We start from the raw sequence: 27,968 nt of genomic DNA on the forward strand, positions 1-27,968 counted from the left end.
CAAGGGTCTGAACCCAGGTGGTTTGACTTCACCACATGTCTCTTACCTCTGTGTGTGGTCAGGCCATTCAGGGCGGCTGTTCTCTTGTTCTTTGTACATCCCCCTGCTCGACCAGTGCCTGCTTCCCTCACATGAGTATCCAATCCAATCTTAATTATAGGGCTTAATCAGGCAGCTTGCTCCCCCCTGCCCTCCCAGCCACTGGTTTCCCTGGTAACTGATGCGCCAACGTGACGTCAGTTCCCCCTATAAATGGTAGCCTCCTTCCCCACGCAGTAGCGAAGATTGCTGCCATGTTGTCTGCTCTCTGGCCTACACACTGGGTGCATTGCTCCAGGACGTTTTGCTGCAGACGTGTAAGGTCCCCTGTCGAGTAAATGTTGATGTCTCTGTCACTGTCTCCTGGCTCTTTGATTTTGAGGCTGGGCCACTACAAGGCTTGCAGGCCTGCGGGGTGCAGCCCAACCATTGAAGAGCCAGCCAGGAGGCCGAGGAAACGCCCGTGAGTACCAAAATGTTAGGAAGTAAGGACGGGGACGGAAGGTTGCAGAGGTAATCCCGGGTGGCTATCCTTTAGCATGTGGGGCCCTGTGGCAGCTGCCTACCAGGAGAGGTGCCTTTCTCCTCCATTGTATTGATGATATCCTGTTAGCCAGTTTAAAACTAGCAACCTCGTGTTACTGGTTCCTCTGACTGCACAGGAATGATTGGTGGATGTGGACAAAATGCAAGGACCTGGATTACCTATCAGACACTTGGGGGTTATCTGGTTGGGTCATACAGGCATATCCCTGACCCACCACCCCTAAACAATTATTGTTACGGGTTTTAGGGTACTAACTAAGGGACAGGCTTGTGAATTGGATGTGGCCAGTTACCTGGAAGGGTTTGGTTGGGGCCTGTGGCAACGGCAAAATAATGAGTACCCTTGAGCTTCTGGTGCCAGCTATGGAGAGGGGAAAGCAGCGATATAATGTGATGGAGCGGCAGCTATATGCCATCTACAGCGCGTTACAGCAGGTGCGAGGTCTTACAGAAGGCCTACCCGAGTCGTAGAGCAAGTGAAAAACCACTGTCGGGTCTAGAACAGCTGTGTGTGATATACAGGCCCCGTGCACATCAAATAGATAGCAGCTGAGGAATCTACTCTACTGGCTATGAAGTTCAGGAATGAGCTGATAAGAAAGACATACACTAGCATTTCCACCCCACAACCCCACTGCTGCCGGGATAATTGGAAGGAGGAATGGGCTGCTTAAACTGAGACAGAAACCCCCCTCTCTCAACATGTGGACCAGCCCTACAAACTATCACTGAACATCCCAGGAGCAATTATCCCAGTGCCTTCACCACATTAACCCAGAGGCAACTACTGTTAACCACTGAAGGACCATTGCTAACTATTGGTCAGGACAGTAACTCACTTTTGCCGTTGCCACAGGGTCTGCCTTGGGAAATGCATTATCGAATGGCCCTGGCGTGGGCAGGTTAAGTCCCTGGTGGCTTGGGTTTGCTGCTCCATGGGATATAAGACTAGAAAGGAGATTACAGATTTCACCTGTCTTCTACATGGCCCCACCTAAGACTACTAAAGTGATTAATCCGGGCCCCTTACGGGAAAGGCACCATTATATTAACCTGTGTTCTGTTGTTAACCACCTCTCCAGGATATGGCGCTGGCTGGGGGGGACTAAGAGTGCAGGCCAGGACAGAAACCACAGGCAGGGTGGTGCTATCGCAGAATGCTGATACTGCTTGTATTTTGCTCAGTGGTCATGATCCCCCCTGTATTGTGCCTGTTAGACCTCTCACATTTCATCCCTAGTCTGAGCTGCTGGTGTCTGTTGTGTGTGTGGTATTTAGTTGCAGTGCACCTCTACAGACCTGACCCCAGGGATACTGAGGAAGAGGGGCAGATCAAGATTTTAAGGGTCATGCAGGGTATGTAGGGATGGAGTGAATGGTCAGGTTACTCAAGATGGCTGGTCTTGCTTTTTGTATATCCTTTGCTCGGCTAGGCCCTGCTTCACGCACATGACTACTCAATCCTCTTAATTATGGGGCTTAATCAGTAACTGCCTGCGTGCTTGCACCTCCCCCACCCCGCCCCAGCCACTGGTTTCCCTGGTAACCAATGAGCCAACCTGACATCAATTCCCCCTGTAAATGGTAGCCTCCTTCCCCACTGATTGTTGAAGTTTGCTGCCATGTTCTGCCTGTTTTCTGCTGTAAGCAGTGAGGTGTCGCTCTAGGATGTTTTGCTGCAGACATGTAAGATCCCCTGTCCAATAGACCACTAATGTCTCTGTCACTGTCTTCAGGATCTTTCTTTGGTCCAGAGGCTGGGCAACTACAGTGTTCACAGGCCTGTGGGGGGCGCCCCAACAGCCTAGTTATGCTGCTTCTCATGCCTCGAGTTGTGAGGATCAAACAGGGTGGCCACTCACCCCAGGTGGTCTTGGAATATTCTGGATTATCTGTGGTTCAGGTGAATTATTAAAGTGCGAGTGGTGCTCAAGAGTGGTGCTATATCTTGTTTTGGATATTTGTCATGTGAGGATTAATTTTATGTGAAATACTAAGAACAATGTCTAGCCCATAGAAGGCCCTCCATTAAGGTTAGCTGTTGCTACTCTCTACTTCTTCTGTCATCATTGCCACCTCCCACAATCATCTACTATCATTGTCATTGCCACTGCCCACAGTCATCTCAAACATGGGAAGCTTAGAGCTGGGGGGTTAACTCAGGTTCTGTAAAGGTGTATCATGGGGCCACCATTCCCCATTTTCCCACCCATATTAGACATTGCTCACTGGTCACAGCACAGTAATCTCTCCTACTTTGTGTCCTAGGCAGCCACTCTTAATTGATCAAATTTGACATCTGAAATTATTTGCCATACCTAGTTTTATTGAATCTAAGAATTCAAGATCCTAGTGTATATGGAGACTCTGAATTCAGGCTTAGCTTGTGGGTCTCTTCCTTAATATATATGAAACTTATTTGATTCCTAATAGTGATAATGAACTTTGGACCTCTTTAGGCACCTTAAGTCCTCTTCCTGCAATATTCCTCTCTGCCCATCTCTCTCTCATTTCTACCTCTAAAGTAACCTTAATTTATAATAGTTTCCTATTCTCTGCCTGTAATTTAATATCTCATCATAAAAGACCATTGAAATATTGTATAAATGGACAACATATGAAGAGGAGTGAGTTGTAATAGGAATTAGAGTTGACACCTATGATCCAGGACTTAGGAAAGTTTTCTTTAAATATGATTTGTGTAACTGGTAGTGAAATTCATCTCAGGCTAGTTTTGTATGGCATAAGAGACATCTAGTGGTTATCTAGGTCTTTGCAAATTTACTAAAGATAATGGAAATTCATGGGTGTAAGTACTGGGGCTAAGGACCATCATCTTGAAAGCCATCCCCCTGCCAAAAGGAGGTTGGCCTCGTTTGTTGCACAGTTCTTTATTTTGAAGTTAACAAACGGTAAAGAAACTTGTTCAGAAGAAAATCAACTTGAATCCTAGCATTTCTATCTATATTATTGTAAGTTTGAACCCAACTCTTATTTGCTGTCCTTTGAACAGGGTTGGAAAGGATTGTTATCAGGTACCAGCCAGCCTGGCATAATCTTTCTATCGCTTTTCTCACTTCTGGTGACTGCAGAATGACTCTTTGGATCATTTTGAAAAGCCATCTGATTAGATCCTTCATTATACTAGAAGCAGAGCTGCCTAGCAGGCCAGACAAGAAATAGTTGATAATTGCTTCTAACAGACAGATTTCTTAAAGTTGGTTGGCTATCAGGAAGCCATACATCTCTGGCCCACGTGTGTTTTATATAAATGCATGGGCTTCACACTGTAAGCGAGTGAACTGCAAAGCTCTTGTGTGAACTTGCCCTCTTAGCCCTGAGAGCCTTCCAGGAACTTGTGTGTTGGTCAGCACCTCTTGGTATAATTTGTCACTGTCCATGGTTCTGAACTCATTGCTTCCATTTTCTGAGCTGCACGGACTACTTGGCTTTCGTGATAGGCTACTGTTGTTTCTAGCCAACTATGTTAGACTTCTTGATAGTTCTTTTTCATTGAATCTTTTTATAGTATTTTTCCCTTGCTCTTCTTCCTTTGGGCTTTTAATAAAATTTTTCTTCAAAAGCTGTTTGGCATTCCTATTTTAATCTGTATTTTTCAGAGTGGTTGTTAGCAGCCAGAAGTTGTTAGCTATCACCAAAGGCTTCACTGTTAGGGATTCATTCTTGCTTTTTTTTGACTCTGGGTACAGAGGATAAAGGCTCTGAGGTATTGTTTCAGAATATGTTTTGCATGGGAGTCCAAGCTACATTGTCAAGAGGTGTGCAGTAGTCTCTTAGCACACTATAGAGTGGAGGCAGTGTTGGTGCTGAGCTTTGTCAGGCAGTCTCTTAGAGTATCTTGCTAGAATTTGTGATTGGGTTTTTTGCTGCTGCTTCTGTTAGTGTTCTGCCAGGACACATAAACTAATGACAGCTGCCACTCTAGGGTGCAGAACTTTCCATATTTATAGCCTTAACATATAAACACATTTCCTAAGCATGCACACTAGGGAAGACAACTAAATGTTCAATGGCTCCATCAGATTATTTTTAATTGTGATGCTGTATCTTTCTACATACTTATCCCATCGTTAACTGTCAAGCAGAATGAATATAGAGGCTTCTTCTGCATTATAGTCCTCACTAACTTAGGGCATCAGAATGTAGCCTTTGTGATCTTCTTTGTCCTTCTTCCTCTCCATTCTTCCACGTCCTCCTAAAAACATACACTGACTTTGTACCAGGCTTGGGGAGTCACAGAAGAAAAGCACAATTTATTCCACTTGAAAATCTCCCAGTCTACTGGGGGAAGACAGACAATTATAGTACAACTTGATAAATCTATGACAGCGGTTAGAACGTGGCGGCACGGAGTCGGGAGGAGGAAATCAGCTGCAGATGGGAGTGGAATGGGCAAAAATATTGGGAAAGGCTTCCAAAGTGGGTCATCCTTGAACTGTTAATGGTGAGCAGTAGTTTTTCAGATAAAAGAATCCAGGTAAGCCTTATCCCGGGGATGATTTATTGGAAGAACTGCAGAACTTTGGCAAGGCTGGTGATGATGAGGAGGAGAAAGACCTTTATGTAATGCTTAAAAGTTTGCATTTGATCCTGAAGTTGGTAGAGACCCATTGAAGGGTTTTAAGCAGGGAAAGACATGTTATCCCCAGGGAAAAACAGTGAGATGATTAGTCATTTCTAGTCCTTAGAATAAAAGTAACAGTAGATTCCTAATGATTCAGGAAGGCACCTTTTAAATTTTGTCACCTTTCTAATCAAACTGCTAAAGATTTCCTTTCTACTCTAATGGTTCCTTTTTTCCCCAATTGCATAATGACTATATTTTTAGAGCTTTTCATAATCAGGTACCACCTACTCATCTGATCTTAGTTCCTCTGCTTTGTGACATGTAACTTTCACTGTAGTCAGTTCGGTGCCCTTATCAAATATTCTAAGGCAGAAGGAGATGTAGGCATTCACTGGGTAGGTCTGTGTGGTACATACAAAAATGCTGGTTAGGTCTGTGTAGTGCATACAAAAATGCCAGAAGTTGGAGTGTATATTTGAGCCACAACTGTGTGCCATACACTTTGCTATATCCTGGGGATGAATTGGTTACACCATCAGAAACATGTAGACTCTGTGTTTATGAAGTCTAGAGGACTGTAACAGTGCCATTCCTGGAAAGAAGAGAGAAGAGAAATACAATCTAGGTCAAGTTTCTGATCACAGACCCTTGCACAGTTTGAGTTGCGAATATCCCATTCTGATATAAAATATAAATTACCCTCCAACATTTCTGAGCATGTTGGTGCCAGAGATTATATCTCATCTTAATTTGGTGTCCTCTGTAGTCTGGAGCTACAGATATAGTGGTTATTTAACACATTTACATGGATTTTAATTTCTGATATTCTAGTGTAGCTAGTCAATTTACATTTAAGTTGGCTTTTGTGTTAGAGGATAACCAAAGCAGAGGTAGGTTCACCTCAAGTTCCAGGACTCAGTGACTGGTGGTAACTTCTCAGAGCACTGCCTTGAGAATTCTGAGGCTCCATCTGAGTTTAATGCGGAAGGGAGTAGAACAGAATTACATCGATTGACAGCGAATGCCATCTTCCAGGAAGGAAGAGTAGGGACATATATTTTCTAGCATGGCTCTAAGAGTTGGGAGAGTTTGCTCTCCATCTACTGGAAAACTTTTCTAAGTCATCTAGAAACATTTGTTTTTGAACTATCCATTGGCAAGGCCTGTCTTGGAGAACCGTGGCCCACAAGTGCACATTCATGCCTTATTTCTTTGCCTGGTTCTGGTTATGCCAAGTCTTTGGTCTGTGCCAAGTTCTTGCTTCAACAGTTTAGTAAAAGCTTAGTAGGCTCTGAGGATGATAAAGCCTGAATTGGCAAATCTTATCTCTTGTGATAGATGGAATCTTTACAGTATCCTAAATGCCCCACAAAATTGATAGGCTGAAATTCTTTTCTCTGGAATACATGGATATATTCAACTAAAAGGGCTGATCAGGGAACATAATATTCCTAAGAAAATTCTTCTTGAGAAGAATAAAATTGAAACTTTTATTGTGGTCATGCCAACAGTTGGAAGTCTTAAACTTCTTGGTTGAGACCTTTACTGTGGTCATGCCAATGGTTGGAAGTCTTAAACTTCTTGTTGCTTCTACCTGTAGTTGAGTGCAAACTTATCTGATTACTTTTTCACAAAGAACCCATCAGGCAAATCAATGTTTAAGTCTTGAGCATAAGTGGTGATGATTTGCATTATTAGTGAGGCTCTTGGTTTGGCACCCATGGCTTTTTAGTTCGAGATCAGAACAATGGGTTGATCCACAATGCTCATTCACAGTCAATCACTCTCTGACCCACAGTGTTACATCACACAGCCTTTTTAAAGTTTAATTAATTTCAACATTCTACCACTGGTTTCAACTTTTTCTGGAGTATTTGTGACCTTTATTTTGAGCCTTAGAACTTAGACATTTTTTGGCTCCTTCCTTGCAAGTCTGAAACTCAGTTCCCATTTACTGTTGCTGGTGCTTAGTTTTTATCTTTGGCAGATCCTGATCACTGAACCGAATGTAAAGCATAAAAATGGTGCTGTCCGTGGTGAGCAGGAGCTGGGACTCTGGGCCCCAGGTTGGACTGTCAGCTGCAGCTCAGCAGGCAGAGTTTGTTTACTCTGACCCCTGTTAGCAAGACCATAAATGCAGATGTGGCCCCAGCCATGCCAAATACTAGGTTCTTCTGACTTTGGAAACTAAGAGGACCATCTGCTGCCACATTTGTTCTGGGACTTCACTGTTGGAATTTGGTCAGTGGTACACCGTGATAGAAAATTGTGTTAATGATAATGAATCTTAAATCTGTGCAAGTATATAGGGGTGTGTGTGTGAGAGAGAGACAAAGAATGGCTGCCATTTAGGCATTCTCACATATGAATGCTGCATTAGGCAATTACATATGTGTAATTCTTTACCTTTTATTTTCACTTCAGAATTTTAAATCCAGAGTCTATCACTGGTCTCTGGAGTTGACGGTTGGCTTAGAACTTATCTCCAGAGGGAATCTTTCCTTTTTAATGGCTCCATGTCAGGCTGTCCTGTCTGTTGATCTAGCTATGGCTTCTCACAGGAAACAACAGAATTAATAGTGATGACTGCTACTTATTGAGCACTTACAAAGCACCAGGAACTGCGAAACTACCTCAGTATGTGATAATCTCATTTATTTCTTACAGTCCTGTGAAGTGAGACTTGCTGCCTACAGTCTAAAGGTGAAGAACCTGAGGCTGAAGCAAGTTAACTGTTCTGCCCAAGGTCGCGTAGCCAGCAAGGGTGGAGTGGGACTCAGCCCCTACTGAGTGAGGCTGTGAAGTCTGTGGTCAGTCATCACCACCGCCCTGCACTGCCGCTGGGCCCCAACACCTAATTTAATGAAGATATGAGCATTTAAGCACCTGTACAACTAGGTGCTATTTCAGACTTTAAAGGCTGTAATGCATATTTGTTGGCTGAATAAGGTGTTTGTGGTCTACTGAAAAGACCTGTGCTTATTCAGAAATAACAAGATTGAATGTTCTGAGTGTGACAGATGAGTGGAGCAGACAGTTCATAGGAGGGAAAGTCACAGGAGACCAGAGTCATCCGTTGCCGGAAGGCTGGAGGGGAAGTGGTGTAAAGAAAGTAGGATGTGTGATTCTGTGGCTACCCCAGAAGCAGGGTTCTTTCACAATGCTTCTTATTTATTTACCCTGAGTAGGAATGTCACACGATAATAAGATTTGCCCCTAAATTTATCCAGAAGCTGCACATCCTGGAAGCTGAAGAGAAAAAGCTCATTTTGTGATTATCTACTGTCAAAGGATTAAATTTGGGTGGGGAATCTTTGTCTATTGCTTGCTGTATCTAAACTGGTATAAGGGTATACCAGTAGATATAAAGTTGAAAGGCTTTATTGGGATTTGTTGTCAACACTGTTTCCACATCAAAACACCCTGACACTGGCTTTTCACCGCTCTGTGCCTCTAGCCTAGATGCTCCAGAGAATGTCTCCCAGCATCCTGGCTGCAAACATTCTCCACTGACCTGGAGCAGAGCAGTGGTCTCAGTCAAAGTCATGAGCCTGTAAATTCCAGCCCTATAAGCTGATCCAGGTGGTTTTTATTGAAATTGCCCTATGTGTAGACACAGAGAATTAAAAGTGCTTTAAAAACAAGAGAAAAGGCCAGGTGGTAAACCTGTTCCTGGACAGGAGAAACAGTACCATGAGGCCATCTGGGTGCTGCAGGGCACACACCCACATTCCTCTGTTCTTCCTGGATCCCTTGCTGTGGTGCATAGGAATGCGGCATTTACAGCAGAACACGTGGACATACATTCTCAGAAAGCTGAGAACAGGGTGTCTGGGGATAAGGTGGAAGAGGGAGAAAGGTACTCCTGTGAACTGGGACAGCCTCTGCCCCTTAGATTCACAGTCATGGACCTACCATATGACTTGAGCACCATGGAAAGTTTAATGCAAAAAGCACAGTCAGGGAGGTTAGAACAGTCTCTCCTTTTCCAATCAGGCCTAGTGGTTTGGGCATTAGGGCAGACAGCATCATTAGCATAAGCATTCTAAGCTGATCAAATGGTGGGGATGAGCAGGAACCAGAGTGGTCAAAGAGGACCTGGAGTGGGTTTGGATGTGGATCCTGGTGAAGGGGCACCACTTGAAGAGGGTGGAGAGGAGAGGAAGGCACTGTGCGCAGAAACCTGGTGAGCAGAGATGCAGAAGCCCTGACGCCTAAGTTCACACGGAGGCCTCCAAGGGGCCTCCTGGACTGGGGAGGAATAGGAATCCGCTAGCGAGGGACACAGCAAGTGTGAAGGACTTAGTGCATCAGAATGGAGCTGGGTGTGTTTTCTGTGCTTGGCTAAGGGGTTTCTGCTTTATGGGTAGGGCTTGGGCTACTGGAGAGCTTAGAAATTGCCACCCTTGGAGCATGGCCCTGCCCCAGGGCAGTCAGAGATCTGGGTTCCAGTCTCGGGTATGCCCTTAAGGGGCTGTGTGGTCTTGGGCAAGTACCAGTCACCTCTGAGCCCCATTTCTGTAAAACGAGGCTGATGCTACCTATTTCACTTTCTTAATGTGGATGATGTGCAACAGTGTTTTTAAAGTGTCTTGACACATTGTATGCTCTCAACAGGTAGTAGCTGTTTTGAGTGCACTGGTCCTCCTGTCACAGCTTGCCCACACTTCTAGTATTGTACCTGTGTGCCTCTGTATCAAAGACTATGGAGACGAACAAGAGTAGTTGTTCTGAGACGGTCTGTCTTAACCCTGAGGCTCTGTCCACAACTGTCTTGGCTTTCTAAGCAGTGAGCTGCATGTCCAGATAGCAGCCTTAACAAGCCTATGAGTGGGGTGGTAAGACCGGCTTGTCACTCTTTCTGACTGTGCTTCTCAGGCAGTGTGACATCTTCTCCCACAGGGAGCTGTTCCCACTTTGTCTTTAGTTGTTCCTTGTTGGGGCCACTTGTTAGCCAAGTCTGCTTTCTGTCACTTGCTGCCACTCTGTTCCTAGTTTAGTCATCAGGTGGGGACTTTGATTTAGCTGGAAGTCTGAGTTTATGCAAAATACTATACCAAGTACTGATTTGCCTTGTAAGGGGGGGTCAAGCAGGGCTTCTTGCCTCCATGCCCTGCTGAAGGGGCTGGTACCCTTCTGCATGGCCATGGCCCTGCACCAGGCAGGTGTGTGGGCAGGGAAGGTGAACATGCCCACCATGGAGCTTCTCAGTTGAGTATCACTGGACTGCCTACCTATCACTTTCTTATTGGTAGGAGATTCTCAGCAGAATGTCAGTTCAGACCCCTGTTAGTTTCCAACAGTACCCCAATACTGAAACAAAATTGTGCTGTTATTTTCTTCTTAGGTACCGTTTAGGATTTCCTATGTTCTACCGTGTATAACAACCCATTTAATTCTGATAACAGCCCTGGAGGAAAAGGGGAGCAGTTCCTAGAATAGGTATTGAGTCTCCTGCCTTTGGAAATAAATAAAATGGGACTCACGGAGGTTATTCAACTGTCAGAGGGAAAGCTATGGAAACTGCATATAAATAGACAGGTAATTTCAGGGTCATGGAGTAGATAGCTCACCTTCAAAGAGCTTTTGAGAGTAATCTCTGTCTGGCTAATTTCTGGCCTTGATTCTCTTGTCTGTGTCTCCAGAAATCTGCATTCTGGTTATTCACTGTCTGTCCTGGTCTTGGTTACCTACCCTTCTCACAGAAGAATTCCTCTTCACAGGACCCTGCATCCTTTTAAAAGGCCCTTTTCTTTCATTCCTTCTGCCTCCTATGGGGATGTTTAACCTCTTTTTCCATTTATTGTTCAATGGAGCTAAGCCTCAGAATGTCCCTTCGGGATGAGCTGCTGTTCTACATTAATAATTAACCTTTACAAGAGCACCGGTCACGGGCATTTAACCCACATGCAGAGAAAACTGAAGTTTGGTTATGACAAAATCTCACGTGTTGGGGAGTGGGAGTCGAGAAGCCGCCAGTCGTTAAACTTTTATTGTTTCTTTTCTTGTTCACTCACTTGAGTGATTGCCTAAGGATCTTGCAATCTTTTCTCTTCGCACATGGTCGGTCCAGTAGAGCTAAGATGAGAAATTACACTTTTGAATTGGGAAGTTAAATGTGCATGATTTTCTATGTAATATTAAAGATAAGCTTCGTGGGTGCTTCTAGTGGGACCTCGTTCTGAGTGTCCACAAGTGATAAAGCACATGCACTCTGGAGCCTAACTCCCTGGATTCAAGTCTTGCTTTGCCACTTACCTGCTGTGTGACCATGGCTGGCTCCTTCCTTACTCTCCCTGTCTGTTTCTGCATCTGTAAAGTGGGAGAATGATGGGAGGTATCTCATGGGTGTTGTCAGGATCTCATGGGATGCTGGGCTTCAGATCCTTAGCATGGCACCTGGCAGTAGGTGCTCAGTGAATATTGGTATTGTTATTACTTTCAGTATTAACTATGGGTAGGCCCATGTTCAAGGTCATGCAGTAGGTGAGACATTTTCAATTCTTTATTACGAGTTACATATTAAAAGGCAAACATCTCTGCTCGATTCTCTCCTGTTGTTGGGGGAGAGACGGGAAGTGGTTCTACAGCTGAATGTTAGGGATTAAATAGTATATGCTGGAATGACTCATCTAGTTAACTTCTTGCCAGTGAGATAGATCAGAAGACTTTAGCACTTAAGTCTTGTTATTTTACTGCAGTGGAGATAAGACAACCTTCTCAGGGCTGTGGAAAGGATAAAACAGGTTAACAACAACCACAACAACTACCCCCAAAGAGCTGAGGTTTTTATGCCCATATTATGTGCCGTTTCTAAGTTCTTTCTGTGTATTATTTCATCCTTATGAAATAGTCTACTCCTACATTCCCAATTTCAGAACAGGAAGAAAACCAAGTAAGTTAAATAATTTTGTGAAGTTCACACAGTGTGGAAGCAATAGATGTGGGACTTGAACCTAAATTGGGCTCCTGACATAGAATTTGAACAAGACAATGTAAAGGACACAGCAGACTGGTTTGCATAGTTAATACTCAAATGCTACCCTCTTTGCCTTCCATTTTTTCCTGTTTATTATTGTAGTATGGATGTGACATTGCTAAGAGATCAGAGGACAGAAGACAGAGACCCATCCCAGGACACTGCATCAAAATTCAGTTCTAGTAACAGTAAAACCTTTTTTGAAATTTTTATTTTTGGAAAACAAGATTAGTCTCTGCTTTTACATGGATTATACCAAGTTTAGAAAGTCATAATAGATTTAAAAAAAATGTTTTAGGGTGTTTCATTCTCTCACTTTGTGTATATAGAGGACACATGCAATGTAAAACAACCCCCCCCCCGATTTCCTTTCCCACCAACTCTTAATGCTCAATCATTTTCTTTAAAAAGAAAAATCAAACAATACATCACAGTATCATGAAAAGCAAGTCTCTCTCCACTCCTGAATATGAATCCCACAAATCTTATTCCAAGTGATAATTTTAGTTTCTTGTATTTACTTCCAAAAATGTTTTATGTGTTTACAGGCATGCATACTTATAACACACACTTCCCATTGCACATACTCTTTGTACCACAACAGTGTAATCGATTGGTTCCTTGCTAATTTCACTTAACAGTATTACTTAGAGTGTACATGTCGAGACCAGGAGCACTACCGTATTTTTAAGGGATGCATAATATTCCATTATAAGGATGTGCCAGTCTGTTACTGATGGTCATTTAGATTGTTTCTGGTCTTTTACTGAGGACACTGTAGTAAATAACTTTGTATGTAATTATTATTGGTGTCTGTGCAACTCAGTCTCTTTTGATTTCTACTTGCAAGCTTGTATAACTTTTTGGCAATCCAAACAATTGGCCAGAAGGAGACAGACAAAAAGAATATAATGGAAATGTACGGGCTTATTTGGGGCTTATGTGCACCTCAGTGGTCTCTGCAGATGCTTTTTCAAGTGCTGTGTTTTTTTCTTATACTGTTTCAGACTATTATGTCCTGAAGCCTCTTCTTGAGCTTTTTTCCTGGGTGCCCAGTAAGCGATGGATGGTTACTCTTTGCAAGATTGATTCATATGGCACTTGTTTGGCTTTTGACAGGTTGTGTATAAGAATAATGACATCCGTCTGGAGCTGTCTCGCTTGGCCCGCATTGGGGACACCAAGATGAAAATCTATGGTGAAGTTGTTTTCAAGTGTGAGAATGTGGCCACACTGGACCCCATCAACTTTGAGACCCCGGAGGCTTACATCAGCTTGCCCAAATGGAACACCAAACGCATGGGCTCCATCTCCTTTGACTTCCGCACCACCGAGCCCAATGGCCTGATCCTCTTCACTCATGGCAAGCCGCAAGAGAGGAAAGATGCTCGGAGCCAGAAGAACACCAAGGTGGACTTCTTTGCTGTGGAACTCCTTGATGGCAACCTGTACCTGCTGCTTGACATGGGCTCAGGCACCATTAAAGTGAAAGCCACTCAGAAAAAAGCCAACGATGGAGAATGGTACCATGTGGACATTCAGCGAGATGGCAGATCAGGTAGGAAGGGGCAGGGCTGTGTGACGGAGACTAGAAAAAAGCTTTAACTTTTCTGTATCTTTTATTTTTATTTTTGCACTTGCATGCTTGTTGATTCTTTTGCCATTCTTCTCGTGCTTGTTGTAAGATTACATTTCTGAACAAGACACCTGTGTCATCGATGGCTCACATCCTCCTCCTCATCGCCCCTGCCATTCACTGCACAATCATCTCAGTGATGAATTGCTCCAAGACCCTGGAGCTAAGGATGGTTTTACAAGTTGCATTTCCACTGCTACCAAAGTGACTGTCATGTCACTGGTGTGATGGGTTTTTCCCCCCCCTCTCTTCTCCTTCTCCTTTTTCTCATCACCATGGAAACCAACATGTGACATCACAGATGCTGCATTATGTGATTACTCTGTGGGATGAGCTTCACTGTGCAAGAGTTTATGCAATGCTACACCCTTCAATAATTGGCAAGAGTTTTGTTGCAGGGAAAAATTATGACAAGAAAGGAAAAAGCAAATTGATTTTTCCTGAAATCATGTTCAATTTAAAGCCTTCTTTGGTGTGAAAGCTTATATTTCACTCTTAGCTCAGACCTCACTAATGCTCCCTTCCTCTTCATAACCTTTTACGTTTGGTTTAAATGGCTTTGTTTGTTTCCACAGCCACAGATCAAACAAGCTGGCCTCAGGCGGTACACAGCCACTCTGAAATAGCAACAAAGGTGGGGAGTAGGGAAATGCAGATAGAAAGTTTGAGGCTTTTGAATGCCCGAACAGTCTGCCTGGCTTTCTATGGACATGTGGCAGTGAAGGTCACATTCTGTGCCATCAGAAAGAGCCCTTAACCCAGAGTAGAAATTAGAGCATTTGAATTTCACACATGTCCTGATTCTCCATTTAGGTGGTGTCATACTCAAGATGGATCTTGGCTATATTTGCTGTATTTTTGAGAATTTACTTGCCTGGTAAACACAAAAACATCCTCCTTTTGGACACTTTCTTTCTAGGTGCTTTTGGCTGATAGAGAAAGCAATAGGTTTCCCTTAATGGCTGTAACCAGGAACGGCTGAGCTCATGGGGATGGCTTCTCCGCGTTATTCCAGCGCTAGAGATAGCAGAGATGTGCTACGTTGCCGTTGGGGGGAGCTGGAAGGGTTCTGTGCAGAGGGTGGATAGGGGGCAGGTTGCAGACCTGGGCGGCTTGTTGCCCAGCAGGATGCCCTATTGATTGCCTGAAATTTGATCAGAACCAAGAGGCTTCAAATTAAATGTACTTGTTGGCCAAGAATGAACATTTTATTCTTTTTTAACAGAACAAATACACAGAATTTCTCTAGAGGCCAAATCTTTCAAAGTTTATTCATAAAAATGTCAGCAGGGGTGGAGCCAGAAAGCTGTCCCAGAATCAGGAAACCTTCCTGTTTGGTTTTTAAGACACTGTGTTTTGGGTCTCTGGAATTCAGTCATGGTTGGGTCTCTGGACTAACGTAGACTTTGGCACAGCTTAGAGGTCACCTATCTGTGTCACAGGCCGGCTAGAACATGTGTAATTGCCACATGTCTATTTCTGTTTATTTTCAACACTTTCAATTGCCTTTTCAAGTAGGGCAGTTATTATGTTTTGTTAGAACCAGTAGTAGACCCATATTTTGAGAAATATGTTTGGATTACAGAAGCTTTAAATTTTATACCTGGGCACTGTGGCATTGGTTAATACTTTGAAGTACTGGTAAATTGGATCAAAGCCTGTAAAAAGTTACTGAGTAAACAAATACTTTTCACATAAAAGCAGCATAATATGAAATTTTAATATGCACTTCATTTCATTTCTTCATGAGGATATTTCCTAGTATGTTTTTAGTTATAGACCCTGATTAAAATGAATAGTTATGAAAACATAAGTGTTTTTGTATCTAAATGTGGTGCCCCCTTCCCTGCTCATCCTGAAGAATGTGACTGAGAGGTGATCTAGAGAACTTTTATCTTCATTCCCCAGCTGAGGGACTGATTCTCAAAACTTGATAAGTGCATTCCGAGCAGTTACGGTCACACACTCAGAAGACGGATTTCCCTCAGGATGTATTTCAGACTCCACTGTTTAAATCGGTTCTGGTGCTGTTCTTATTTGGTAATAGATGCTCCTTCCCATTAGTTGGTGATCAGATTAGCTCAGTGGACATGGTGGCAGGTAAAGAAAGAAAACCGAGGAAGAGAAAAAAGACACAATCCTCAACATCCTCGTTTGTGAAACAGAGGGAATACTAACCCCTACCTCACCAGACTGTTTTGAGGATTGAGTCCTAAAAAGCACAGAAAGTACTTAAAATGGTGACCAGGACACTTTTATTGTTACTTAGGTTTTTAAGACATTAAAAAGCAAAAAAGACAAAGCAGATTTCTCCTGGAGAGAACTTCCAGGGGAGAGGAGGGGGAAGCATGCCCAGGCCAAGCTTAACCCCCCAGCAGCCCCTCCTGCTCTTTCTGCTCCTCCACCCTTGTGTTGACTTTGTGACTTAGAGTGTGTTTCACTTTCTTGATCTTATTTGGTCCTCCAGGCCTTTCAGGCTGCCCTCTTTACAGTCAAGGAAATTGAGACTCAGATTAAGTGAAGGCTGGCTGATGGATGGCCGGACTATCTTGGTACCAATAAAGCACTTTAAGAATAGTAAATAATTTTTAAAATTTCTGGCATGATGTTTGGCATGTTTGAATAGCACCTTGATTTTTACAGTTTAGGAATTGAGCTATAAAGGGGTTTAGGGGCTGGTATAGGGTCAGAAAGCCATTCAAGACTAGAATCTCAGTTCCCAAGTTTCCAGGCCAGGTTCCAGAGGTGCATCTTCCACGATCTCACGTGCCTGGTCTATCTCTGATCTCATCTCTTATTCACTCCCTCTGGCCTCCTCCATTCTAGCTGCACTCCTGCCTACCCCAGGGCCTTGGTAGCTGCCATTCCCTGTTCCATGCATATTCTTCCCCCTGGACTTTGCATGGTTGAATCCTTCTCAGCATCCTGGTTTCAGCTTACCTGTCACCTGCTTAGAGAAGCCTTCACCGACTTTAAAGCAGAAGCCGTGGGCTGCTGCAGCTCCCATTTCACTCTCTCCCTCCCACTTGCCATTATCCAGTTTCTCTTGTTTATTGGGGGGATTTGTTTATTTCCTGTTCCTTTGCTCTGGAACATCAGCTCCATGAGAGCAGGGACATGTCTGTTTAGTTCTAGGCACAGATATGAGCTTGACCAGAGTCAGAGCAGGTTCTCAATACATATTTGTGAAATAGATTTTAACTGGAACATGTTTCTTTATGTAGCTAAGGCCAGTGCAGAGAGTATCAGTGCGTGGGGAGAGAGAGACGGAAGAGCAGGTCCCATCCTTCCGGCGATGGTGAGACAGTGATGAAGACTCAGGCAGGATTTGCAGAGCCTTATTCTGTCCCAGGTACACATATGAGCTCCTTTAATAATCACACCAACCTGTGAGGTAGGGACAATTCTTTTCCCACTTTATTGATAAGGAAATTGAGGGCCAGGAAGGTAAAGTCACTTCAAGGTTATCCAGTCAGTACATGGTGGAGGTGTGGTTTAAACACAGGCAGGGACTCTGCTGCTGTCAACCTGTATGGTATGCCGCCTCTCAGCCAAGACTTTGAGGTAGAAAAAAAAGAGATCTTACTAGGTGCTAGGCCACTGGGATTGTTCTGGGCGGTCATCCAGGCCAGGCTGTCTTAGCTGGCAGAGATTGGAACCAAATGTCCTACATTGTCCATTTTACAGCATTTCGTTCCCTTGCTTGCATTGTTCTCTCCTGGCCAGGCCATACTAGTCTCACAACTCACCTACTAGGCTCCTTTTATTTGTTTCATCAACTGGCAGCCTCACCTGAAATGTTTGGAGGGCTGTTAGCTCACTGTTTCTGTCCTCCCATCCCAGGTACCATATCAGTGAACAGCAGGCGCACGCCGTTCACTGCCAGTGGGGAGAGCGAGATCCTGGACTTGGAGGGGGACATGTACCTCGGTGGGCTGCCGGAGAACCGGGCTGGCCTCATCCTCCCCACCGAGCTCTGGACCGCCATGCTCAACTATGGCTACGTGGGCTGCATCCGTGACCTGTTCATCGACGGGCGCAGCAAGAACATCCGGCAGCTGGCGGAGATGCAGAATGCTGCGGGCGTCAAGTCCTCCTGTTCACGGATGAGCGCCAAGCAGTGTGACAGCTACCCCTGCAAGAACAACGCCGTGTGCAAGGATGGCTGGAACCGCTTCATCTGCGACTGCACGGGCACCGGCTACTGGGGAAGAACCTGCGAGAGAGGTGAGTCAGCCCCTCATGGTGTTGTGCTGGGTCTGAGTGGGATGGCCTGCTGCCACTGTGTCCCTGGATAGACCAACCTGTGCTCTCTCAGCTGTGTTCACGGGCACTCCCTTTGGACCTCGCTGTGCTTTCTTCTGGAGAAGAATTTTCTTGGGTTCACTGCTTTCCAGATCACAGCCTTTGTAGTTCTGCATGCTTGGATCTGTTTGGTTAAGGTTGGCTTGTAGAAAGGGAAACTTGAGAATAAATATTACCATGATCATGATACTTTTTTAATTAAGTGTTAGACATCTTCTATTTGAGAGGGTACAATCTTTTCTTTTGGGATTCTGTGTGAGCTCACTAACTGGCTGTTTCATTTGTTCATTTAACTTATACTTTTTGGTGCCTTCTACATGCTAGCTCTTGGGTTAGACTTTAGAAACACACTATTAAACACTAAATAAGTCCTAACACTGTTCTATGGAGCTTGCTGCCTAGTAGAATATTTAGCTGTTAAATAATTATAAACATGGTCTTTTATAAACATGGGTCTTATAAGAGGCAGAATGATGTGTTGGTTAAGAACATGAATTCTGGGGCCAGACTAGGTGAATGATGTGAACTTTCTCAAGATAATGTCTTCGAAACTTGATTTCCTCATGGAGTAAATCAGGTACCTGCCTCACAATATGTTAATGATGATTAAGTTGAGTCAGTTCCCTGGACTACGGTAAGCATTTAGTAAATGTTAGTGATTGTTACAGTCATAATTACTGTCATCAACATCATTCAAGAGAAAGTTCAGAGAAGTTTGGGAGGCCTTTGCAGGGCCACCCACCATACTGTAGGGATTTGTAGAAAGCTTCTGCAAGAAAGAAATATGCAGGTTGAGACTCGAAATATGAATAGGAGTTAGCTTGGCAATGAGGTGGCAGGAAGCTGCGTGTCTTAGGAAGACAGAGTGTGCAAAGGGGGAAGAGACCATGGCACAGTTGAGGAACCAAACAAAGTCCAGAATGGCCTGGAGTGTGGAGTGAGGTTGGCGGGTAGAATATGAGAGGTGGCTGCAGAGGTGGGGAACAGACAGTGGGGCTGACCCTCTAGAACACCCAGTACGTTGTTCCCCATCTACCGCTTTAGCATCATTACATTTACACTGAATTTACAGTTTGGGTAAAGGGCAGCGATAAGAGTAAGGAAAGAGACAGCATCAAGACAAGGAGATCCCAGTCTAGAAGCCACATCCAGAGTGCAGCTTGGTTAATTCTTTTGTATGCCTTGCACACGGAATCAGGCTGGTTGCCCATGGGTTGTCAGCCTCTATTTCGTATGAAAAGATAATTCACATGATTATTAAGTTTTTGCCAAGGGCATGCATAGCTCCAGGGCTTTGAGGATACTGTGTCTGTAGCAGACATAGTTCCTGTTCTCTGGAAGCTTGTTCATTTAACTGAGGAGGTGAGACAGCTATACAAGAAGCAGGAGTAGAATGATACAGGGCAGCAGCATGGCCTCTGTTGGTGGGACCACTGGGGGGACATGGAGATTCAGAAAAGACTGCCCTGAGGAGGGGCATGGCAGGGCCTCATCTCTAAAGACTGTCAGTGGCCAGAACTGTTCCAGTGTCAGAAATCTGGTGATAAGGAGGGATCCTGGAACAGGCTTGGATAACCAGTCAAGGATTTTCAAGGAGTCATTTTTGCAAGGTCAACCTTATTGCTAGTTAAAGTATGTTTCAAGAAAACTGCACATCTTCCCTACAGCTGGACCAAAAACAGGACACAGGATATTGGAGTAAAGGAAAGAGACATGGCTTTCTTGGGCCTCATGGAATTTAAATTCAGATTCACTGAATTTTCAAAGCAGCAACACCAGAACATGAGCTAAGATGAGGGGAACAGCCATATGGAAGAGAAGTGGGCCTCATAGGGCTGGTCAGTCTGTCAGGCTCTTTCCAAACCCCCTTTTTTAGGGTAGACTATCCTGGTGCTGGTTTGGGGAGATAGAAAGGTCATTCAGCCTCTGGGTTGCATGAGATGGTCTGGGTATAAGCCAGGGTATGTGGGAAAAGGTAGGGTAAGAACTGAAGGTCACTTCAGACAGCTTACTTCTTTCTCTTGGGTCTCTTCCCACCTCAAGGGCCTTGTGGTGCCTGGAGACAGCTGTGCAAGATGTCTCTGAGATCACCTATTCCAAGGGCAAATCAATGGGAGTTGGTCCAAGATTTGCCAAATATGGTGAAAGTCATTGCACCTTTTACGTTGTCACTTCTGACTAGGCATTCAAAGGCAGCTGATGGGGGATATATGAGGGACAATTATTTCTGGTCTAGTGCAGCCAATAGTCATCCATTGTGGCCAAATGAGAAGGAGCCTAGCAGATCTGACATTTTATCTATATATCGCTCAAATCCCAGACAGTCTAACTCGATTGTTTTGTCCCCCTGCTAATTGTTTGTTGGCTCTGTATTGTTCCCAATACCATGTTCAGAATGAATCAGTGGAGTATGAAAATGATAGGACTCCACTATGTTAGCAAAGAAACTAGTTTCCCTGTGACAATGTTCTTCTTTAGTGAAACTGATTCCTCAGTGGAGATGCTTTTGAGAATCCTGTTCATTTTGACTCAGCCCCTGATTTTGATCATGGGATGTGTAGTTCTTCCGGAGAAGCAAAGGGAAAGGTGGAAAATGTGCTAACCTGTGGTTGATGTCATGTCTGATGTCTGTAGGGGAACAGAAGGGCAGACAGATGGGAGAGGCCATGCCTATACAGGTGAGTGATGGTTGGGAAGAGGGGACCCACGTTTTCTTGGATTTTCTTATCTTCTATGTATAATAAAACTAAGGCCTCTCTCTACCTCTGACCCTCAGTGTCCATTAGGGGCACTTCTGAAGAGTGGTAAAGGAAAAATGATTCTTAACGTTTTTTATACAAGAATATGAGCCCCTTTGGCAAGGAATGCTGCCCCACCTACCATAACTCCATTAACATGTTCACTTAATTTACCATTCTCTGATTTTTTTTCTAGAAGCATTCACCTGAAGCCTAGAATTGATCGTTTGTACCAAATGTGATAAGACTAAGACAGTCCCTAAGGCAATGTGTCCCATCTAGCCTGAGCTATGTCCTATACTTGGGTTTCAGAGTAGTGCCAGTTGGTAGCACTTGGTATCACTGGCTGCACAGCAGGAATGGTAGTGTTTGAAAGAGGCATTTGTCTCTATAAAATGGAGAAAGCACAGGTGGGATGCTGAAGACTGGTATTCAGAGAAAAGGCAGAGTTGGATCAGACACTAGGTCAGAACAACCCAAGAATGCAAGCAAAGGGAGCGAGCACATCAGTGTTAAGGTGCAGCCCCCCAGGTTAAAGCTGTGGGTCCAAGACAAGGAAACAAGGCGAGGGAAATGGGACATAGGGATGCATGAGACTAAGGTTCATTTGCTTGAGTTCTTCCTCTGATGGTAAAAATGAGTGATTCTTGCTTATACCCTCACTAGAGTGTTTCTACTGCCTGTGAACATGAGCAACTCAAAATTTTGACGTACAGCAATTGTTTTGATGCTGTATTTAGTTTTTTTCAGCATTATCTGATGCTATTCTAAGAAGATGTAGATATATCTACCCATCCCAGTTGTTCAACTCCAGCTGTTCTGGTTTATTTGTTCATAGTGTTGTGGGAGATCTCTTCATGACCCAAAATGCAAAGGACTGTTTTTGCTACTTAATGTCAGTTTGGTTGAAATTCTTTAACCTGCTTGAAGAACACCTACCATTTTGTGAGTCCCAATTGTATAGAGGAAACGTCCGTCTTGTCTATCTTAACATGACATGATCGGTTGGCCTGGGATAACAGTAGACAGTTTCTCTTTATCAGTGTAGCCAAACTGTTTAGTTTGATTGGTGGGCACCAACTGTGAATAGGCAAAGCTATGGATTTAATTTATTTGTGGCCATCAAGCTTCAGTTTGAGGCCACTGCGGATTCTATTCTCTTCCTAGATGGCTTTTCCGGGATGTGCAACATCATTTACTTAGCAAGAAATAAGATAGGACTCAGCACTAGTTCATCCCCATGACAAAAATAACCTACAGTTCAGCACTTAGTCAGGATGGTCTAGTGGTTAATGGCATGAATTTGAGTCAGGCGGATCTTGGTTCTTGAGTTGGTTCTGTCAGTAGCTAGCTGATGTACAGCAAATCTCTCCTTTCTTTCACGCCTCAGTTCCCTTACCTGTAAAATGGGGACACCGATACTTACTAGGTAAGATTCTCTTGGTTGTAAGCTACAGAATCAACAATGGCTAACAGTCAAGGAAGAGGACTTACTGCATGATTATGTAGAGAATTATCGATCAAATGAAGATCTCACTAATTACATCTTAAAAGGGGAAGCAGAATAGCTCTGGGGTCCCCAAGGCACTGTGCATTGAAGTGATTCATCTCTCTTGACTTAAACGTTCTTGAGTTTTCCATTCATGGTTTATCTTTCCCAGAAAGAGAACCTGACTTGGTTCCTCTGTCCCCTCTTCTGCCTGTCGGCTCTGTTCAGGTGGGAAGTCACCTACATAGACGTGAGACCTGTATGTTCATATATAATCTTCTGGAACCATTTTCTTGGTGCTCTTTCATGGTTAAGCTTGGGGAACCCCGACCCAGAAGGCCATGTCCTGTTACAGATGTCCTGCCATGTGGACTACTTCTGTCTGATAAAGAAATATAAATATACCTATTTCCTGGGATCACGGAAGTTGGATGCCTTGAGAATATTAATTTGTAGAACCAGGAAAATGTGTTAGGGTAAATCTGCTCTTCTCACTGGTCCCTGGGATTCCATTCATCTGACATAAACACCAGCCAAAAACCAAGAATGCAGATGTTTTGAGTTCTCTCAACTGACCCTTGTTGCAACAGGAGAAGAACGCAGGCAGCAGCCGCTCCCCCTTCCCACTCAGGGACTTCCTCCTCAGCCAGCCCCTCTGCTGGCTGCCCTATGCTCTTGGAGCAGCAGCAGCACGTGCTGCCTGGGAAGGGTGAGATGCTGCCTTTAGATGAGGCTAGAATGTGTCATTTGAATGCCACATGGAAATCAGGACACCAAAAAGCAGTGGAGCTGGCAGGTACAGTTGATGTTACCTGTACCTAATCCTTATTTCCATAATCAAGGAATTGGAGGCCCTGAGACGTTAATGTCACTTTAACTTGGAGTAGCTATAGAATGGTTAAAATTCATGATTTCTGACTCCTAATCCATTGTACTTTTCATGACATTTGAACAGCCTTTCCTTCTCTTATATATGAAAGAGTTTAGATTATAAGGTCATTGAGGGAAAAACAGTGCATTGAATATGTTTGTTTTCCCTCCGCCTCCAGAACTGTGCTATACACATACTATGAGGTTATTAAATGTGGAAAGGGGGTCCTAGTCCTCTCCTCTAGGTCTCCTCCTACTCTGTATACAGCCCTTTGTGCCCTCATTCATTGCCATGGTGTCATAGGTTATCTATGTCAGTGATTCCTAAGTCAGAATCTCTACTCTAGATCTCTGTTTGGAACCCCAGATTTCTGTATCCAGTTGTCTAGTTGATACCTCCATTTGGATATATGGTAGCTGTCTTAATCTAACATTGAAAAATAGAAATCTTGAGTTTTTCCTCCCTGCCTTAGACTTTTTTAACTTTTAGTTTTTCCCATCTTGGTAAATGGCATCGCCATTGTCCTTGGCATTTTCCTTAACTTTTTTCCTCCCATCTCATTCCATCTCATTCAGTCTGTCTCAGCAATTTCCTGCTGTCTCCTCCTCTAACCCATCCTGCATCTACCCACCTCTCTCTCTCTCCACTACCATCATCCTAGGTCAACGTACACCAATCGCTTCTTTGGAAAACTAGATAGCATGTCATATGATTCGGAAAAGGTCAAAGTCGGTTTGTGCCCTCTTTAGAGTATTGAAGTGAAATTATTAAAATGTCTGCATATTCATATTTGAAACACATACTTACCTTAAGTAGCTTTAGTTTCAGTGGCTTTTGGCCTCTCAAATTGTAGAAAGTGAAGCTATGATGCTTCTTTAGAATTAACTTCAGCATTCACATTGTGGTTCCATATCTCGTCTCTGTACCAGGCTTGGTGAGCTAAGTTGTGAGGATACAAATTTGTAGAAGACGTGGTTTCAGTTCGCCATGTGCTTGTAGTCTAAGTGGAGGGGATGGAGAAGTAATCCATAAATTGTAGTGCAGTCTCCCAAGGGCAAGGATTCAGGGAATAATTGTAGGGAAGAAAGAGATAACAATTAGAAAGCAAAGTATGTCCAACAGGAGACACCACTTTATAACTGGTTCTGGATGGACCCAGTCTGCTCGGACTAACTCATTGGTGTGGGAACAAAAGAAACCCTGGCTTCCAAGGTCCAATACAATAATGCTTGTTGCTTTCACTTGTTCCAGTGCAATTGAGTCTCTGCCCCCACCCCCCAGGAATATTCAGCCCCTTTATCTAGATATATAACCTTGAGATTCTTATTTGGATCCTCTGGTCTCTCTGTTCTGCAAAAATAAAATGAGGCAATTGGGTTTCACGCTCTCTCAGGGCCCTTCCAACTCTAAAACTACGTGATTCTCAAACGTCATCAGCTTGGCAGTGTCTTCTCTTATCCCGAGTAGAGGGGTAAAGGTGAGTGAAGGGCAGGACAGGAGTGCCAGTCCTCGTTCCTTGCAGTCTGCGGTACTGTCTGGGGCAGGAGGCTCGGTTTAGTTATATCAGCACTGCAGTGAAGTCGTCACCGCTCTGATTCATTCATCTAAGAACGAATACTTTGATACACTGGGAATAGTTCAAGCCCATGGCTTAGAAGCTTTAATTGATGGATTAAAGAATAGGACCTTGGATTTCTTAAAGTTAAAAAGCTATCTCTTTTTTTGGTCCATTGTTTACCCTATCTTGATAGGTAATGACATCTGTTAGAGAAAGGGGTTTGCTAAGAAAAGTATGATTCATCATGAACCTGTCCCCATTTTTCCTTATCCATTGGTACTTAAGACACACAGGTATTTCTGATGACCATAGCAGTGCTCAGCTTCAGCCTCCTCTTTTTTCTCTTCCTGTTTTCCAAGTTTCCCTTTCCATAGGCCTAGGATTGTATGATCCCAACAGATTATACCATAGTTTATGAACCTAAAGAGTTATTCCTCCAGATTGGGGTCTGAACTCACAGCTCCTCCTGTTACTCTAAACAGAGTCAGGGAAGAAAATTCTAGTTTTGGAAGCTTGAAGCTCCAGGGATCTTAGAAGGACAGGCCGGGAGCTTTGGGGATCTTTGAAAAATCTACAGCTAAGCCTGTCTTCAGCCTGAGAATGTGGGGGGGGGGCAGCACTTTGGGGCAGCTCTTGACAGCTGCCTGGAACCACGACACACCTCCTGTTGGCTGTGATTCTGTCAAATGCAGGGATGTGTCAGCCACTTACATTGCCACTCTGTACCTTTATTATTGCCTTGGCTGAAAACTGCTTAACTGCCAGCAGACATCTGCTTATAATGGATGCAATAAATTGAGATTCTGCTAAATTATGAGAAACAAGTGCTTCAAAAAGCAACACAAGGGGATTGTCATGGTCTTTTTTTTTTTTTTTTTTTAGCATCTCAGCCTTCATGTGTTTTTTCACAGACAGATGTATCTTTCCTTGCTCTGGTCTGAAGAGGAAAGGAAAGTTCAGAGGTCTATTATTGAGAGAAATTATATGCCTGCTTTCTGTTAAATTCTTAATATACACTGAGCCATTTAGCCTCACATCAACTTTGCAGGCTGCATATTCTTTGGCTTATTTTCTGGATGAAGAAATTAAGGCCCCAGTCCATTCATTCCAAAGCATCTACTGATTACTGTGTGCCAGGGGCTGCACTGAGCCCTCAGGATACAAGAGCATTGATTGTGATGCTCCTCGTAAACATGTCTGTATATCCTGATGTCTGAGGAGAGAAGTATCATGTGCAGTGTCACAGATTGGGTGCCACTGGAGCTGAGGCCAGGTGGAGTAGCTGGAATCTCCCAGGTAGACCAGGCAGGGGAAAGTATTCCAGGCAGAAGGAACAGATATGCAAAGGTGACTTCTATAAATAGAAGTCTTCTTCATGGATGGAATCTAAGACTTAGGGAGTGAAGAGGGAGAATTTGAGGGGATGTTTTAGAAGGTGTGGCTGGAAGGGTGGCAGGGCCAGTTGTGAAGCGCCTTGTTTGTTCTCCCAACAAGTTTGGACCTTGTCTCGTAGGAGGCACGCCCTTTTTGGCAGTGACATAACAAGGCCAGATCCCTCTGGCAAGGGATAGATGGGTTCTGGCAGACAGACCAGGGGACTGGTGTGTATTATTCCATTTTGCATTTGTATGAATTCAGGATGGGAAATAGCCCTAAATGAGATGGGGAGAATGGAGGTCGAGTCTGGGGACACCTCCAATGGATATTTAAGGGGTGACATTGATAGGATTTACTAACCAGTTGTACACAGCCGACGAGTGGCCGAGACTGGAGTAGGACAAGGGTTGTTTCTCCCCTGTGCTCCTCAGCCATCTCAGGTCAGTTGGAGAGTCTTGGGAGGAGTGAGGTAGCAGTTTAGGGGATATAGCTAAATCACCTACACATACTGGTCCCACACTGAACATGTGTGACTTATTCTCTCTGTGCCTCAGTTTTCATATTTGTCACTGAGAATATCAACAGCGGCTGCTTAATTGGCTTTTTGGGAGCTTCTGCAGAGTCGAAGAATGTCGTGCTCATGTAGATCATTAAGCCAATGTGTCTCTTTCTAAATCTAGAATTCAGCAATTCAAGAATGAAAAAATTGACTAGTGTGTTTATTCCCTTTTTGTCTTGTGCTGTAGAAATGACCTGGATATGATTTGTGTTTTAAGCATTTGATATAGGCTAAAACTTAAAAGTGGGAAGGAAGGTTGCACCAGAAGGGACCATACCAAAGCTTGCTTTTCTCCGTACTTCCATTAGGTTGTATTTGGAATCAAGACATGACTAGTGTGATCCCAGATTTTGAATTATGTTAAAATGGTCTGTTACTGTGTTATCTCAACCAAGCTTTTGCATATATTTGGTGGAAAAATGAATTGTAGTTTCTCTTGTAAAAGTGGCCATACTTGAGATCAAGCTAAGATTCTTTCCTCACAGGTAGGAAAATCACATTTTTAATTTCTCTGTATACCGATCTCTCATTATGACTTCACATCAGGGACACCCAATACTGAGGGTTGTGTGTGTGAGTGCATAGAGCACGCAAGGAGTTTCCCGCTAATTTCTGAAATGCTTCTGTTTTATCATGGGTTCTGCTCTTCATATGATTGGGGTTTATTAAGGGAAAGAAACAACAAACGTAACAGTCATGAGTCATAGAAGGCCCAAACTCAAACCTAGGCCTGGATTAACCCAAAGAAAATCAGACCACATGTAAAGCATAGGAGAATTAATTACCTTGCCAGAGGGTCAGATACCAAATAGCACAACCACCCCTACCCTCAATTTTAGATGAGGAAACTGAGGCCTCCAGGTAGGAAAGAAATTGCCCAAAGAATAGAATAGAATGTTCCTAGCCCCTTCTTTTGGTTCTCCTATAGTTGGATTTTTCAAAGAAAAATGCAGGAGCAGTACCTGTGCATATTTTAGGAAGATACGTGCTTATGTCCCCCTGGCCTACGCAGCAGTAGAAGCATGTATTATAACAAAGGTGTTTGGTTAGTCTCCAGTGCTTTACCCCTGTTGGCAAACTTTATTTAGAATGGGGGCAGTTGATTCAGGGAAACGAAATATGAAGGGTAAAGACATGTATACATTTTTCCTCTTTCTCTTGCATCACCCTTCCCACCCTACTCCATATGACACATAAACCCAGCCCAAAAGGGGATTTTGGAGTGGGACTTAGGGCTGGAAACCCTGGGTACATGGCTCATAAAAGGCCCCCCTGTGTGGGCT

At 43.8% G+C, this 27,968-nt stretch overlaps 1 protein-coding gene across 1 annotated transcript in view; it reads left to right on the top strand.

Annotated features, from left to right (window-relative positions):
- Positions 1-27,968, top strand: part of NRXN3 (neurexin 3) — a 1,622,198-nt gene that overhangs the window by 627,680 nt on the left and 966,550 nt on the right. Inside the window, exons 9-10 of the mRNA XM_032482446.1 lie at positions 13,272-13,710; positions 17,632-18,015. Coding sequence (XP_032338337.1) covers positions 13,272-13,710; positions 17,632-18,015 — 823 coding nt within the window. The remainder of the gene's footprint in view (positions 1-13,271; positions 13,711-17,631; positions 18,016-27,968) is intronic.

The sequence above is a fragment of the Camelus ferus genome, chromosome 6 (genome assembly GCF_009834535.1).
Source record: "Camelus ferus isolate YT-003-E chromosome 6, BCGSAC_Cfer_1.0, whole genome shotgun sequence".
NCBI classification, from domain to species: Eukaryota; Metazoa; Chordata; class Mammalia; order Artiodactyla; family Camelidae; genus Camelus; species Camelus ferus.